The following is an 18,063-nucleotide window of genomic DNA, read 5'->3' as shown; positions in this document are numbered from 1 at the left end:
TATCCCAAAATCAGTCCTCCTTACTTCAGTCCTCCTTACTGAAGACCTCTAGCCTACTATCTACTCACCACCCATTGATACTGCAGGAACCCCTCACTGAGCCTAACAATTTAAGATTTAAGCCTGTTGAGGGTAAAAAGATGTGTACAAATACAGAAATACTCATGACCATCATTTATTCTAGTTAATTTTGTCTTTCATCATAGGAGTATTCTGATATTTGAACATCCATCTTAAAGAAATTCTAGATGGAGAGAAAAGAGACAGTAGAGGGAAGGGTATATAAAGCAAATAATATAAGAAAATGTTTAGATACATCTGAGTGAAATTTTACTTATACAAGTTTAAAGAGAAAATCTTTTTTTAAAAAATAATGAACGAAAAAGTAATTTACCTACAAAACATTAAGAATCAACTTGATATCTTTAGTTGCTAGAAGATAGTGGAACATTACTTTTCAAAGTTAGAAAAGTAAAAATAAAACTCAAATACTTAAATCAACAATTAAATATGAAGCAAAAGAAAACAGTCTTTTAAAAAATTTTTTTATTGAAGTATAGTTGATTTACAGTGTTGTGTTAATTTCTTCTGTACAGCAAAGTGACTCAGTTATACATATATACATATAGAGATCTATATTCTTTTTCATATTCTTTTCCATTATGGTTTGTCACAGAATACTGAATATAAATCCCTGTGCTATACAGTATGACATTGTTTTTTTATCTAAAACAGTCATTGAGATGGAAGAAGAAAATTTACCAACCACATATTTTTGTGAAAAAAAAAAAAAAACTAAAAAAATAAATCCAAGAAAGAATAACAGTGGAATACAAGAGAGGAGCAGTAGTTGACTCTGACCTAGAGCTGCACCATCCAAGATGGTGGTCATAAGCCACATGTGGTTGAGTTATTTAAAATAAGATAAAATAAAAATTCAGTTGTTCAGTTGCGTTAACCACATTTCAAGTGTTCAGCAGCCAGCCTCATGTGGCCGGTGACAGTTGGTCTGGACAGTTAATATATAGAACATTTCCACCATTACAGAAAGTTCTATTGGGCAGCACTTAATTTGAGGAAATGAAGGAACCTATAATAGAAGAAGACACATGAGACCTTGACTTTGGGGAGATCTTTGTGAAACAAAATTTTAATGTGGAACCCAATCACATTCGTTTTTTTAATAGTGACTAATATTAACCCATAGAGAAGTCAAAAATATTTATAAAGAATAAAATGTTCTAAACTTTGAGAAAATAAGAAATAATAACATAAAGAATAAAGTTGGAAGTTATGAGGGAGAAGAGAAGGGGAAGGAAGAGTAAATGCACTAAGTTCCTTATTTTTTTTTTATACACAGAGGTAGTTTGATATATTAAGATATAGAAATAGACAAATGTAACTAATAATAACAAAGCATACATAGATAAGTGGTAGGAACTATGGACTCTTTGTTTTTTATGATAGGGAGTGAATAAATACCAAAGTTAATAAATTAATAAACAGAAATGTGATACATTAACATAAAATGAGTAACAATAAAAGAACTAGAACAGAACTGTTAACAATGACTGTATTTGGACAGCAGGATGAGGTAGATACTTAGTTTTCATTGTATAATCTTGTGTGGTTTAAATTTTCATTTTTAACAAGGAAGTATATTGCCTCTATAGTAAAAAAAAAAATCCATTTAAAATGGCTATTATAAAGTCATAAGGTTTTCCTATAGAATAAAATCCTTGTTTGACAATCAGAATTGTGTCAACTATTTTCTAAGGTAGTTGTTCTTGAAGGATGAATATCTCACAAGGAATTAGTAATAATTAAATAGAGCCAGCAAAAGATACAGGATAAATACAAGCCATTGAGACAGAGTAGAAATTAAATTTAGAAAGAGTTTCCATTTATATCCTGTACTCTCAGTCACTGAACTTCAAGTGTGTGATCAGATAAGTTAGCAATATAAAGTTGGAAACACTTCACTTTAAAGGAGGAGGAAATGTGTGCCATTTGAAATGATCCAAAACCTCTCACATTGAGCTCTGAAACCAAGCAGGACCTTTAGAAGGATAGAGAAAGAAACGTGCAGCACTCTTTGGGGGCAGTCTGGGCGTTCCTGTGCTCACTTGTTCTTGCCAGAGGGAGAAGCCAGAAGACCAAAGCATTGCGAGAATGACTTTTCTTGCGGTAGCTCTGGCCTCCTAGGAATTAGGAAGTGCCATAAATCTCAGGAGAGAGACTGTGTAAAATTCCCAGCCCATATTTCAGACTCCAGAGGTTCAGATGCATTTTATTATATTCCAGAAAAACAAGCAGGCTTTTTGGGCACACCTCTCAACCAGGCTCAAACTCCACATCTTTGTGATTTGTCCATAATTTGAGCTACCAAGAATGCTACCTAATCCACAGTTTGCAGCTATTTTTAACAGACTCAACTGCATTGTTGAAAACTACCCATATTTTGGTAGATAAGTCAGTCAACTCTGGAAACAGTGCTGGTCTCTTAGATTTCTTTTTGGAAAGTGTCTAAGATTTATGGTGGGAATTACACATGACAGCTGCATTCTTTCCACTGGGTTTAGACCACCATTTGGTCTAATAACTCCTAATTGTGTGTCTATCCTAGTCTAAACTTCTTCAGGAAAAAAAAAAAAAAGAGGTGGGGGAAGACTTTTGAAAATCCCCTACAGCAGTACCCAGTGATTTCTGTCAACAGTAAACACTATTTTGAAACTTAAGAAGGTCAGCTGATGAGGAACAAATAAAAGACATTTCGGTGAATGTGGATTTCTTTAGAGAATTTTTCATTAACATTACATTAATGCTGGTCTGATAAAAATAAATGTAAAATGTTTTAGTTTCATTGTGTTCCCAAAGTATTTTTAGCATAACAGGCAAAATTCCTGTCAGCATTTTCAGTCATGGTATTTTCTTAAAAGAAGTACCTCTTCAGTGATTTTTCTCCAAACTTCACCAAAGCACAACATGGATACCTTGAAGACATTGCCCATTTAAAAATCATAAGAGGTCTAATTATATTTCCAAAATAAGTAGTTTCCAATCCAGCAAGGATAATGTGGTCATGAAAAGGATGTCCAAATCCACCAATTTACATTGGTTTGGCTTGGCATGACTTTCAAAGTTCTTGGAGCAAAAACAGGATGGCACGTGAATCATTCTAATTTGGGTTCGATTCCCAGGACTTAGGGTTTGCCATTCTGTGAGCCATTCGGGGGAGAGCTAATCAGCTATAAGACTGTACCTATGTAATTTATAACTGCTAAAATTCACTGATGTGTTCCAGATTATTTTGCAAAATGTAATACCCTCCTTTTTAATATATACTTTGTCATTTTCACTCTATTTGTGTAATTTAAAAAGTATGATAGCAGGGGAGCATGAGCCATTCAAAGCAGGAGCCAGTAATGTCAGAGATTGTTATCCTTCATAAGATATATGGTGTTGATATCTCTATATCTAAAGGGCTTGGAAGTTCTGTCAAGTTAGATTCAAATTGCATCTAATGTGTTTTGCTTTACTCCTTCTTTCTGGTTTCTAACGTAAGCCACAAAGCAGTTTCTCTACTGTGACTTAGTTCTGCAACCACAGTGGTCACACTGGTCTGAGTTACCCTCCCTGTCTCCATTCCCAACCCTCCCTTCTTTTATTCCAGAAGAAAATTAAGTTATTAATTTAGGATGAGGCTGCTTTGTTTGAACAGTATAGTGCTTTCCAATTGCTCATACGTAATATAACCAACCCATACTGCTCTTTCAAATGTTTTTGATTACTGAACTTAAAAAAAAAAAACCTTGTACTGAAATTTATGAAGGATCAAAGGGATACTTCCTATGTTGTAACTTTAAATTTCTATAAGAGAAAAAGTTTTCAGATAGTAGGGAATTTCATTAATTGAAATTCAGTTTACAACTCTAGACAACACATGCATTTCAATAACATGTAAAATAATACTAGAAAAGAAACAGTTCTAGCTTCAAAATAAAAATGCACTTGATTTATGCCTACAAAGGATATGCTTATTAAAATGAGGCTTAAGTAAGGTCCTTATTTGTAATAAAAATTTGTTGGGATTCAAATAATTTTATTTACTGTTGACCTTTGATAAAGGTCCAAATAATTAGCAAAACAAAAATTAATTTAAAAAGAAATATATGGTAAATTTTCTCATTTTTTATTGTAATAGTTGTTGACATTTCATTTTTAATCATTACTTTAAATAGGGCTAATTTGATCAATTCTTTGCAAAAAACATATATTAAGGGCTTCCCTGGTGGCGCATTGTTTGAGAGTCTGCCTGCCGATGCAGGGGACACGGGTTCGTGCCACGGTCCGGGAGGGTCCCACGTGCCGCAGAGCGGCTGGGCCCGTGAGCCATGGCCGCTGAGCCTGCGCGTCCGGAGCCTGTGCTCCGCGGCAGGAGAGGCCACAGTAGTGAGAGGCCCGCGTACCGCCAAAAAAAAAAAAACCAAACAAACAAAAAAACATATATTAAGATTTCTTGTTTGAGAAAAATGTAGACCTGCATACTGCATCAATGTTTCTATTTTCCAAAATATTATTTTTTCTCAAGTTCCTTCAGAGCAACTGATAACTCGTGGAACATCATGAACGCTTTCATTTGGTGAAACTTTGTTTGACTTTGTGATGGCAAGGAAGATGACCTTATTCACCATTTGTGGTTCTGAATGACCTTTGACTATTTCCAAACCAAAAACTATCACCAAAGGCCCCAACTTGCATCAATAAACATTTTTCTATAGACAATATGGAGTTACTGGAGGTCATTTTAGAGAAGAATTTCAAAATGTTTTCCCTAAGGACTACATGTTTAGAAAAAGTACAGATACCCACAAGAGGGAGAACTTTGAAAGGGACACACTTTAATGCATAAGTTTTAAAATTTTAAAAATCTATCACATTTTTAAAATTATATAGGTTAAAGCTAAGTACCAAACACTAGCTAAATGACAAAGCAAAAAAAGAAAATAGTTGATAAATTATTAAGTTTCTGAGCACATGTGCATAAACTGAAGACCAGCATGATCTAATACTGAAACTAAAAATCAAACATTAGGAAAGTTTTAATTAAGATGATTGTCACATTTAAGTTGTCGAGAACACATTGTACTTAAAAATGAACTGGAGTGCCCTTTGATTAATGGAGCTATTTTGTGCATCAGAAAACAAAAAAAAAGAATGCATTTGATTTTTATAAATGTATGTGTCTTAGACATTTTCACCACACACTAATAGGTGTCCAGCCTCATCTCAATTCCTCACAAATTCACAGATTCATAGTTCTCAGGAAGGAACAGAGACTCACTAATTTTATTATTAGACTATTCTAGAACTACAAAACTCACACAAATTAATACATTTGTTAATAGCTATTCCATTTTATTGACATTATATGTAAGTTATTACATGGAAGAGTATAGTGAGGATGAGTACGTGGGACACAGAGGGCTTTTTTTTTGGCCGTGCCGCACGGCTTTTGGTCTTAGTTCCCCAATTAGGGATCGAACCAGGGACCTGGACAGTGAGAGCGTGGAGTCCTAACCACAGTGAAAATGCTCTGTATATGCTGTGATAATGGATACAAGTCATTATACATTTGTCCAAACCAATAGAATGTACAACACCAAGACTGAACCCTAATGTAAACTATGGACTCTAGCTGTATCAATGTTGTTTTCATCAGTTTTAACAAATGTATCACTCTGATGGGGGATGTTGATAATGGGAGAGGCTATGCATGTGCAGGGGCAAGGGGTATGTGGGAAACCTCTGTACCTTCCCTTCAATCTTTATATAAACTTAAAATTGCTCTAAAAAATAATGTCTTAAAACTGAATGAATAATGGCTTTGATTTATGCCATTAATATCAGTATTACACATTATGTCATTCTGTCCTAACCTACTGATGATATATTTTGCACAGCAGCAGAAATGTTCCTACTATAAAGTATTGATACTTAAAAACAGAGATGGTAAAGCAATAAAGGAGCGCATTTCATGTCAGTAAAGAGATTTGCAAAAATTTTATTCTGTTAGATTATGACAATAATTTCTATCAATTTATCTAGTACTATGTATTGTGAATTACAATGTTTAATGATGATACTGTACCACCTCCCTAGAGAAACTGCTGAGATACTGACCTCTACATTAACTGGTAATCTCATCCAGGCCTCCTTGAGGGTCTAGACACATCAAGGAATATGCAACCCTGACATTAAAACTATGTTATCAACATTTCTTATCAACAATAATAGTGTTTGAATAAATGTTTCTCTTTTCATTTTCCTGTTTCTTCATCTTTTTGATAATTAGGTCATGGAAATAACCTGATGATATAAATAAATGTGTGGAAAACAAGTGGTTGATTATCCAAACCAACTGCCAGGATAAGTTATTTTGAATTATAGATAACTAGTTTTAAAATAATCTGGAACTAATGTCACCATCTTGTCAAAGATTTCTTTTTATTTTTTCCCTCCATAATGGAGCACCCCATTACCTACAATACACTAGAGATTTTCAAAGTAGTTATACATCCGTAGTAGAATTTTCATTCTGTAGTTTCAAATAATCAGACCAATATATGTTATGCTATAGTAATTGCAGGAAAAGAGAATGAAACAATGGAAATGGATTGGAATCCCTAGGAATAGAATAAAACACAATAGAATAAGAATAGGAAAGAGGGAAGAAAGGGAGACAGAAGAGAAGTGAGAAGGGAGTAAAGGAGAGGGAGGGAAGGAAGGAAGGGAGGGAAGGAGGGAGGGAGGGAGATTTTAAGGAAAGAAGACTTCACAAGCACTTTGGGTTATTTATCTTTCCAACAAGGGGCAATAATACATATATACATGAAGGTTCTTCTCCCTACTCCACCCCAAGTTTGATTCCTGTCTTCTTTGGGGGAATGAATCTCAACTATACTGTGAAATCCCATGCTACCTACTGCTGTTTTATGGTTCAACTACACTCAAGTTTGTTGATGATTAACTGTTACTGAACTTAATGATTAGTCTGCTTGTATTAAAATATTGAAGATTGCTTGGTGTAGGACATAGAAATTTGTTTTCTCTGTGAGGAAGAGAGAGTTGGTGGTGATTTACTACCTTCCCATAATTATTATTACTATTTTCTTTTGCCATCTCAGTTTTTATATGAGTGAATATGAAACATGCCCTTTTGTTTTCAGGTCTAGATGTTGATGGAATATATCGAGTTAGTGGCAATCTAGCAACAATACAGAAGTTAAGATTTATTGTCAACCAAGGTAAGTGATTTCTTCAGTTCAGACCTTTTTACAAGTAGTTTCATCTCCAACAATATTTCACACTCTCTGCCTATGTATTATGAATATATACTGATAAAGGCTTTGAAGGGAGAAAGAGAAATTTGAAGAAATTAAACAATTATTACCAGAGAAGTAAAAAATAGCCAGTTTACTTGGAGGTAAATAGAATAAAGAGAGAGACTATTTTGTTGTGTGAAATAAATAACAAGTGAAATATGACAAACTAAAAATGAAGAAGAGAATAATAAAAGGAAAAAATAAACTAGCTTTGAAAAATGTTACTGGTATATAATACACAATATATGCTGATAAATGAATAAATAAATGAATGGTGGAAAATGTAAGAGTCAAGATCACAGATGTTAGAAAAATATATAATAGGTAAGTAAAAGAATTAAAAATTAGGAAATACAAATATCATCAAAGGATTACAAACTAAAACAACTATGAAGTACTACTACAAGCCTATTAAAATGGCTAAAATTTAAAACACTGACAACACCAAATGCTGACAAGGATGTGGAGCAACAGGAACTCTCATTCATGCTGCTAGAAATGGAAAATAGTACAGCTAGTTCGGAAAATAGCTTAGCAGTTTCTTATGAAAATAACCATATTCTTACCTTATTACCCAGCAGTTGTGCTCCTTGGTATTTACACAAATGAGTTCAAAACTTATGTCCACACAAAAAACTGCACACAGTATTTCCAGCAGCTTTATTCGTAATTGGTAAAATTTGAAAGCAACCAAGATATCCTTCAATAGGTGACTGGACAAACAAACCATAAATATCCATAAAATGGAATATTATTCAATGATAAAATGAAATGAGCTATCAAGTGATGAAAAGAATTCAAGGAAACTTAAATGCATATTGCTATGTGAAAGAAGCCAGTCTGAAAATGCTATATACTCTGTTGTCTCAACTATATGACGTTTTTGAAAAGGCAAAACTATGGAGATAGTAGAAAGATCAGTGATAGCAAAGGATTTGAGGGGAGAGGGGGAAGAATAAGCACAGGGGATTTTTAGGGCCATGAAACTATTCTGTTTGATACTGTAATAGTGGATACATGCCATTATATATGTCATTATACATTTGTCAAAATCTATATAATATACAACACTAAGAGTGAACCTTAATGTGAACTATGGACTTTAGTTAATAAAAACTTATAAATGTTGGCTCATCAATTGTAACAAATGTACTACACTAATGCAAGATGTTACTAATAGGGGAAATTTGGGGGGAGTGGTCAGTCATAAGAGGGAGTATGTCGGAATTCTGTATTTTCTATTTTTCTGTGAACCTAAAACTTCTCTAAAAAAGACAGTGAATTTTTAAAATAAAAATTAGGAAATGTTGAAAGAAAAACAGACTAAAACATCTTGAGATGGTGTTACAGACAGCTCACAGGTTTAGAATTAGACACATGGAGTAAAACCCAGACACTGTCTCCTTGTGTCCTTGGCATCTTATTTAACTCCCTTATGCTCTGTTTCTTATCAGTAAAAACAGGATGGAAGTGCCTTGGAAATATTTTTGAGAATGAAATGAGATAGTGTGTAGTATTCCCTTAGTAATGTAACAGACTCATGGTAGTTGTTCAGTACATCTAAGATTCCCTTTCACTTAAAAAGTCAATGATAAAAAAAAAAAAAGTCAATGATGTCTCATTACCTTCAGGAGAATTTACACAAAGTCTACATAATCTGGCTTCCCAGCTACTTCTAGCTGACTGCAGGTCCTCTGAATTTCCTTCATGATACATTCCTAACTGTACTTCCTTATATACATACTGTTGTATTTCTTAATGCCTTTGCATAGTCTCTTCCATCTACTTTCAATATTCTCCTATATTTTCCTTCCCATCCCACATACAAAAGCTTCCTGCCTGGTTAGATTTCTCCTTATTCTTCAAGGCCCAGATTATAAATAATTTTCTCCAGGGAGCCTGCAACGTCCCTCAGTCAGATTCCTTCTCTGTGTGCCCATTACGCTGGGTAGTTAAATTTGCATTCGTACAGGCACATCTAACTTCTAAAATTCCATCTATTATAAGACCCAGAGATTTAATGCCATCTTTTAAAGAGAATTTTATCAAATGTATTCAGTGATTATATTTCACAAACATTAAAATTTGAAAGTCTTGGAATAAAAAAAGAGGATATTGGTTGAAATATGTGTCTCTTCCATAAATCTCTATACACCTAAAAAGGTAGGATTTAAATTAGCCTTATATCTTCCCTCACTCACCACCAGTAGCTCTGGAGCCTCCATACAGGGAGCTCTTAATATCTGTTGTATAGTGTGTGTGTGTGTGTGTGTGTGTGTGTGTGTGTGTGTGTGTTGCAAATAGTAGAAGTATTAATACAGAGAATCATTAACCTCTCCAGTAGTTCAGCTTGGGTTGAACCATACTTTTAAGTGTTAACTGCAGTGCTTTTGGCCAGTGGCCACACGATTCTTATTTCTGAACATCTCTGTAACCTAGAATCTGTTTGCTCACTAATGTGCACCGTTGTCTTTCAGAATTACTGTCCCTCCTGGGCAAAAAACAGAACTGAACATTACCTTATGTATTCATGTTGGCCATTGGCCTGAACCAAAGTACCCCACTGTGGATAAAAATTGGATAAAATACCCCAGCTTTTTATAACCATTCCTGTTTATAACCAGCTAAAATCATTCTTGTAATATATTTCATGCTGAAACCATATCCTGATTGGGATTCTAGACAGGTGGGCAACACATTTCTTCTACAAAGAAGAAATCTCAAAACAGAAGCCATGCTAGAAACAAACACTAGTTGCATTTCCTGCCTTTAAAAACAATTATGCTCAGCAGTCTGAAAAGGCAGAAAAAAAAATCTGCAGTGAGAATATGAAATCTGTCCATCTCATCTTTTGCAATCCAAACTTCAGCATCCTCTGGGGCTGTGTAACTGCTCATGTTTCCATGAGAGTTGACAATGTAAAGCTGGACAGAGGCCTGAGTTGGTATCTGGTAGCACAGAATTGTCAGTAAACTGTCTCCCTGGTTTATACCACTGTCAGAATGCAACACACTCAACACAAATTATGCTATATTAGAACCTTTGATACTAGTATGTTGTCCAAGCTGTGTTGTGGAGTTGTTTTGAATTAGATGATAAAAGATATGCGTATACCATCCTCTCTCAAATTTTGCTAATCAGATTATCCCGTGAATGAAATTTTCAGGAGAGGACCTGTAGCATTTGTTCTAACACCATACCTTCCCCTCCATCTGCATGCTGGTTGCTGACAGCAGAGCTGATATGGGAGAGAATCAGTGCTGGATACAAAGAGACTGAGTGTGTACATTTTGGTCTCCCCTCTGTGTGTGTATGTGTGTGTGTGAGTGTGTGCAATGAAGTGGCAGTGCAGTGATAATTCCTTGAAAAGCATAAAGGAATATGTGAATGCAATGCATTGTATTCAGAGATGGAACATACCTGGTTTTGGCATACCCTCTTTGTATCAGCACCTTTTATCTCCTCCATGTTCACGTTCCACAATGTTTCCTTTTCAGAAGGTTCTAAACGGACAGTTTTTAAAATGAACAAGCCCTACCCACCATTGGACTAGACAAATGAAAACGATTTTGGGGATTTTCAAGAACAGTTTAATTGCCATTTATGTATTTCACTAACTTTCTTGAGTGCTATAATCATCAGCAATTCTAAATACACCAGTTGAATGATTCAGTTCGTTTTGGTTTTCTGTTTGACTCCCTAAATCAGCAGGAATTGGATACCCTTATTATACTTCCAGATCAGATGGCATGCAAATTAAATTCAAAGTGATCACTCTTGAAAAGTATTTCCTAATTATAACTAGTAATGAAGATGATAATAATTATTATTATTGTAAAAGTAGCTAACATATTTTCATAATTTATTATGTGCCAGGCACTGTACCAAGCGCTTTACTCATATCATTTAATTTAATCCTTTCTGCTATCCCATAGAATGTGTTCTATTACTGCTCCCATTTTAAAGTTGAGGAAACTGAGGCTCAGAAATGTTAAATAATGTCCTAAGGTCATAAAGTAATAAGTGAAAGAGCTAGGACTAGATCCCAGGTCTCTCCGTCTCAGAGCCTATGCTAAAAACCACTGCCTGATTTGACATTTCCTATTCATTGACTGTTGATTACCTCCTTAGAAAAGTGGAGCTCAGTCTTTTCATGCTGTACCCAGTTGTTAGTGACTTCCTTTCTGTTTTCTGTAAGTGACAAGTACTGTCATAGGAGTTTGGCTAAAACTCTTCAAGAAAGAGAAATGCCTGGGAAAACACCAAATGCCATAGTTAGGAAGAAGCCAGGCACTGCCATTCTCTGTAGGGCTTCATGTATCTATGCTTGGACCGAGAAACTACTTTAACACAATATTCTGTTGCAACCTTCAGGAAAGGCATTGAAGACTCTAGATTTACTGGGCTGTTGGTGCATTACTGAGCGCTGCTCTGCCTTGTTTGTTGTATTTGGTGACAGCTTTCAGTGACATTTTGCTGATGCTGCTCTTCCATTCTATGAGGGCATCCCCAAAGAAAACTAGTCTGTGACCTTAGATGTCAACTTGTCATCAGCCTGTGAGACTGCGTCGATTCTTTGGGATGATCTGTGACGTGATGGTTCTCTTGTGTGGGGTACTTTTACAGAGGACAAACTTTAGCCCTGAGAATGCTGCATAACTGTCTTGAGAACTTTTTGACAGTGGGTCTTAGAAGTCTCACCAGTCTGAATTCCCCCTCCTGACATCAAAATTCTGCCTTGAGCTGCCCATCTAGCTTATTGTTCAAACTCCAAATTCAGTTCAGACTCTCTTTGGTATTACAAAGAGAACATCTAAATGTTCTCTTTCACCCTTTAAAACAGGGACAAGGAAGACTGGCATCCTTTTTGGAAGATATTAACTGTGAAGCTTCCCAAGCCCATAAGCCAATGGGAGGACTCTGAGGCAGTAAAGGAAGAACTGACTGGGAATTTTCCAAACTGGTGTTTCTTAGCACACAATAACAAATATTCCCTCTAAGCATTTCTCTGAACTGGAGGAAGTTACTTCTTACCAGGATTTTAGACATGTTTTCCATATATAGAAAAATGATTTAAAGGAACATTCTTAGGGACACCCTCCTTCACTTTTTCACACCCGGAGGAACAAAATATATAAATGCCATAAATCTACATGGCCAAGAATCTTAATTGGGTATGTGGGTGTGTGTACGTGTGTGTTCATACGATTGTGTGTGTGTTATTTTAAAATGGAAGAGGATTTTTTCCCATTAATTTACAGTCTTGTACTTTGCATACCTTTATTCATCCAGATCTTATTGACATAATGATCCAAATTAAGTATTGGCTTAAAGAGATGAACTTGCTTATTTTGAACATGCTAAGAATAAGCTCCATTGAAAATAAACCATTAGAGAAACAATTTTGTGTTGCCAACTATATCTAAACTACTTTTTTATAGATTTGTACCACAAAGCAAAGAAAGCAAAGCATTAACTTCAGTAGCTATCCCAGTGCTTTTCATATTATTTGCAGCATTAAAAATTGAATAAATGAAGAGGAAAGCGAGAAAGAATGTGAACAATTGGCAGTTTCACCATGAAATAAGCAATTGTATGAAACAGAAAAAGATCTGGAAAAGGATTTCAAAACTTCTAGTTCTGTTCTCATAAAATAGACCTTGCATCAAGTCCATTCATTTTTCTGTTAAGTGAGTTTATATTGCCCTCTTATTATTTTTAAAACGAGGTATTTCCTTAAGCTTACTTCCCTCTCACTGCCAACCACAGCAACAACAAAACAAACTGTGTTATTTGCTTTATCCGATTCCACAGGGCAGTTTTTGGAAAGTTGAATCATTGATATTGCACCTTTCTGGCTTCCATGTGACAAGATTATCTTTTAACAGTGATTTATTTTTCCCATTAAAGCTGAAAAGATCACTTGATCATAAAAGGGCCAGACTCTAACATCATTCAGGGCTTTGGAAACTTTCTTAGACCTCATTTTTTTAGCTACGTTGAGTCAGAGAGCTCAAAGACTTGTATTGCTTTCTAGCTGCTTAAGAAAATGTATTTGTCATTAGTAAATAATGGTAAACACAGAGGTCAAAACAATAAGCTCTTCACGTACATATATATTTATATAGTTTTTGGTTTCATGTAATATTCAAATAACAACTTTCTGAATATAGTCTCTAAAGTAAACAAATTCTGGCTACTTATGTTAAAGCAAATTATACCATCCATTTATTGTGGACTATATTTTATAATTCATTACATCCCAAGCAATAAGGAACCGACTTAACTGTGTGGTGAAACAATCAAAGACAGAGACCATCTAGTGGGGAAAGAGCACTGGATAAGCATCAATGAAACTGCCTCCTTATCTTGATTCTGAGCTATTCGTTAGTCTAATGGAAACTATTTTAACCCCTTTGAATCACAGACTCTTCATTTCCAAAATGGGAATAATAATGAAAATGTTAGGACTTTAAGAATTCTGAATCAGCCAAGCGATCATCAGTATTAACTTTAATTAAGATGACAAGTGGTTACATGAAATCAGATCAATATTACTTAGTTGTGTTAATAATAGCATGATACTAAATATTAATAATCAAGTATGGCTTTTAGCTTCCACATGATTGAGTTTTCTCTGATTATAATAAGATTATTTTTCTTTGGAGACTCCCTGCTATCCAATGATTTGTCTCATTCCTAGCCAAATTCATAGGAAATCTGGGTTGGCTTTATCTTATCCATAGGCTTTTGGGAGATTCCAGATTCCAAAAGACTAGCCTCATGTTCATTGGAGAGGAGGAGAGAAGTCTACTGAAATTTTAGGGCCTAGTTTAGTTGTGGCTTTTCCATTGGGTCAAGAAATTGAGTCCAGAAACTAAATCTGTCAGAGTTGTGCCACTGCCAATCTTCAAGCAAAACCCTAAGGATATTTATAAAAATCCATCATGATCATCAGTCATTATCATCACCATAAGAATTAATGTGCAGTCATTAAAAATTAGTGGAAAAATACACCAAGCTTACTTCTGCTCTAACCAAGCTTTAAAGCACTGGTTCCCAACCCTGACTATATTTCAGAATTTTATTGGTTATCTACTGCTGCCTAACAATATTACCACCAACTTAGCTGCTTAAGCAACACACATTTATTATCTCCCAGTTTTTGTGGGTCAGAAGTCTGGACATACATAAAAAGAAACGAAATTGAGTTATTTGTAGCGAGGTGGATGGACCTAGAGTCTGTCATACAGAGTGAAGTAACTCAGAAAGAGAAAGACAAATACCGTATGCTAACACATATATATGGAATTTAAGAAAAAAAATGTCATGAAGAACCTAGGGGTAAGACGGGAATAAAGACACAGACCTACTAGAGAATGGACTTGAGGATATGGGGAGTGGGAAGGGTAAGCTGTGACAAAGCGAGAGAGAGGCATGGACATATATACACTACCAAATGTAAAATAGATAGCTAGTGGGAAGCAGCCACATAGCACAGGGAGATCAGCTCGGTGCTTTGTGACCACCTAGAGGGTGGGATAGGTAGGGTAGGAGGGAGGGAGACGCAAGAGGGAAGAGATGTGGGAACATATGTATATGTATAACTGATTCACTTTGTTATAAAGCAGAAACTAACACACCATTGTAAAGCAATTATACTACAATAAAGATGTAAAAAAAAAAAAAAGTTTGGGCATGGATTAGCTGAATTCTCCATAAGGCTACAATCAAGGTGTCAGCCAGGGGTGGGTCCTATCCGGAGGCTCAACTGGGGACTGGTCTGCTTCCAAGCTCCCATGATTGTAGGCAGGATTTAATTCCTTGTGAGTTGTTGGACTTAACGTCTCAACATTACTGGCTGTTGGCCAAAGTCCTTGTGGACATTTCCATAGGCCATTTCACAACATGGCAGCTTTCTTCATCAAAGCAGCAAGGGATATAGACCAGTAGCTAAAGCAAAGTTATAATCTTTTGTAAGATATCATGAAGGTTATAACTCAGCACCTTTGGGGCATGCTGATGGTTAGAAGCAAGTCACAGTTTGTATGCATGCCCTAGAGGAGGGGATTACAGAAGGCATGAATACAAGGAAGAGGAGAGAATCAGGGATCACTTTAAAGTCTGTCTGCCATGAGAATCAAGTAGTGGAACTTTTTAAAAATAAAGATTTTTGGAGCTCAGTCATAAAAACTCTGATGTAAAAACCTGAGGTTAGAGCTATAAGTATGCATTTTTAAAGAAAAACTTTACAGGTGACTCAAGTGCGTAGCCAGGTTTGGGAACTCCTGCACGGTATCCAGCTACTTCTATTCTGGCTATTTAGAGGAGATGTGACCTACAAGCCGTAAGATATGTGAAGTTTATGTTTGAGGAAAACAGGAATAGACTATGAACCCTTTTTTGTTAACCAATTTTCTAGTGATGAGAAGTTTTCTTTTTGACTGTTGATTGATATAATAATGTTAACTAACTTTTATGTACTCTGAGTCATGATTTGGAATATAACTAAGAAATGAATGTCATGAATATAACACGTATATTATTCATATGATTAAAATTGCTGACATTTTTCACAGCTGCAATCCTTTTCCAATATTATAGATTTCGGAATAAATGAAAAAGAAAGTTGTTTTACCTAAGGATTTGCTAACAAAACTAAAGAGTAAATAATATTTTAAAATGTAACAGAATAATACTGATGCTGATGATAGCTAGCATTTAATTGAGAATCTGCTACGTGGCAGGTATGCAAAGTTAGAGTTATCTCAAACCCTCGTAAAAGTTTGCGAGGTAGATAAACTTTAGTATCCACATTATTCACACATGAAAATCATGGTTCAGAAAGTTTAAGTAACTTTCCTAAGGTTACAAAGTTATTATGTTTTGAAGCCAGACGGTGAACCCATTTTAAACTTACTCCAAAGAATATATTGCTCGTTGCTGGATTTAATTTACTGTAGGGGAGGGAGCAGCTCTCTCATTTTCTTCTTTTTAACATCAAAGAACCAAAAACCACTTCTTCTCATTATAATACTGTACATTCTTGATGTCCAGTCTGTGGGACTCTTTTATAAAAGGAAACTTCATTTTAAAATGTCCTTTCAATAAATAACCCCTAACTGCCTGTGACTTCATGAAGGGTAGTAAGTTTGATTCATTTTTGTATCCCCAATACAACAAAGTGCCCACTACTGTTTATGGGTTAAAGTTTTGTTGCAACAAAATAAGAGAATGATGAACTTCTTAAACAAATCAACTCTCTATCAAATGGTCTCATTGGTACATTGTGTTAGGTTCTACTTCTTGGATGTCTCAGTAAAGAAAACTCAAGCTGTATCTCACATTTATTTTCTCCCAGACTCCTATAAATTAACACAATTTTAGACTGTGTAAAAAAATCATGGGACAGAAATAAAGAGTGAAAAATCCTGTATTCCCATTCTCTGCCTCAGTAAGACAGAGCTTGAGGAGAGATGGTTTACCTTGTGTCACTGGCAATTGGGCAAGTCAGGCACAACATAGGAAGTAGTGGTGTAACTTCGCTTGCCATCTTGGCTCTCCAGAATGTTGGAAATGACTAAGTAGAGAGAAAATAGGAATTGAGTAAATAGCAATGAAATTAATTATATTGCTCTTGTTAAGTCCATGCCTTGAATTTTGAAAGTATGCTTTGGTGTTTGTTTTCACCCAGGAGGTCCCTGTTGCCAATAATTATGGCTTCGGTGACTCACATATATTTATATGTCACCTCTTTTTCAAGGTGCTCCATGTAGTTTAGAAGGAGTTCCTAACAAAAGTGTGCTATAGGAAAAAAGGTATTCTTATTACTTCAAAGCTGTGTCTAGAAAGAAAAAGGAACAGGTGTAGGGGCAGGAAGAAATTTTGGGGGGTCTCCATAAACTCCCTGAAGAGAAGCATCCAAAATTTACAAAGGCAGGGGCTGAAGCAACGATCAGATGAAAATCTGAATGACTTAAGAGTCATGCAGAACTCAAAACCCATCCTGTCTATGCCCTCACATCCATGGCCCACCGGAGACGGAGTGGCAGATATCCCTGTCAGCTTTCCTTTTCTCTGAGGGTCCTGGCACATCAGGATTGATAAGGAACTGAGAGGTGAGCTCCATAAAATAAGATTTTGGCTTTTACATCATTCATTCATTGACAGACACTTAAAAAGTTCTTACTATTGCCAGGCAACATGCAGGATGCTGGGAATAGCAGTGAATACAACAAATGACATTCTCATTGACACAGAGCCTCTATTTCCATGGATATTCCAATCCAGTAGCCAAGAAGATTGGTGGTCTATTCAATGTAAATTAGTAAGAAAATTCTAGGATCTGCAGGCCCCACAGATTCTTTTTCCTTCCTACCTCTCTGATCTCACCACGTACCTCTCTGTCATCTCATTATTTTCCAACCACCCTGGCTTCCTTTCTTCCTCCCTTCCTTCCTTCCTTCCTCCCTTCCTTCCCTCCTTCCTTCCTTTCTTCCTTCCTCAGACACATCAAGCTCATTTCCTCCCAGGGCTTTGGCTTTTGCTCCTGTGTACCTGAAATGTGCTTCCTCCAGACGCCCACAGGACTCACTCTTCTCAACATTTGAATCATCTTCTCAGCAAGGCCTTCCATGACTAACACCTCTGAAACATGCCTCCACCATGCCCACCCAGT

General features: G+C 35.8%; 1 protein-coding gene across 1 annotated transcript in view; it reads left to right on the top strand.

The window, feature by feature from the left end:
• The window catches only part of ARHGAP15 (Rho GTPase activating protein 15), a 604,198-nt gene that overhangs the window by 402,410 nt on the left and 183,725 nt on the right, over positions 1-18,063 (top strand). The window contains exon 11 of the mRNA XM_029224609.1: positions 7,230-7,307. Within this exon, the coding sequence (XP_029080442.1) occupies positions 7,230-7,307 (78 nt within the window). The remainder of the gene's footprint in view (positions 1-7,229; positions 7,308-18,063) is intronic.

The sequence above is a fragment of the Monodon monoceros genome, unplaced genomic scaffold (assembly GCF_005190385.1).
Source record: "Monodon monoceros isolate NGI ecotype Baffin Bay Population unplaced genomic scaffold, NGI_Narwhal_1 Super_Scaffold_16, whole genome shotgun sequence".
In the NCBI taxonomy this organism is placed as follows: domain Eukaryota; kingdom Metazoa; phylum Chordata; class Mammalia; order Artiodactyla; family Monodontidae; genus Monodon; species Monodon monoceros.
Note: the sequence above shows the minus strand (reverse complement) of the source record. Positions and strands in the feature narration are given on the sequence as shown.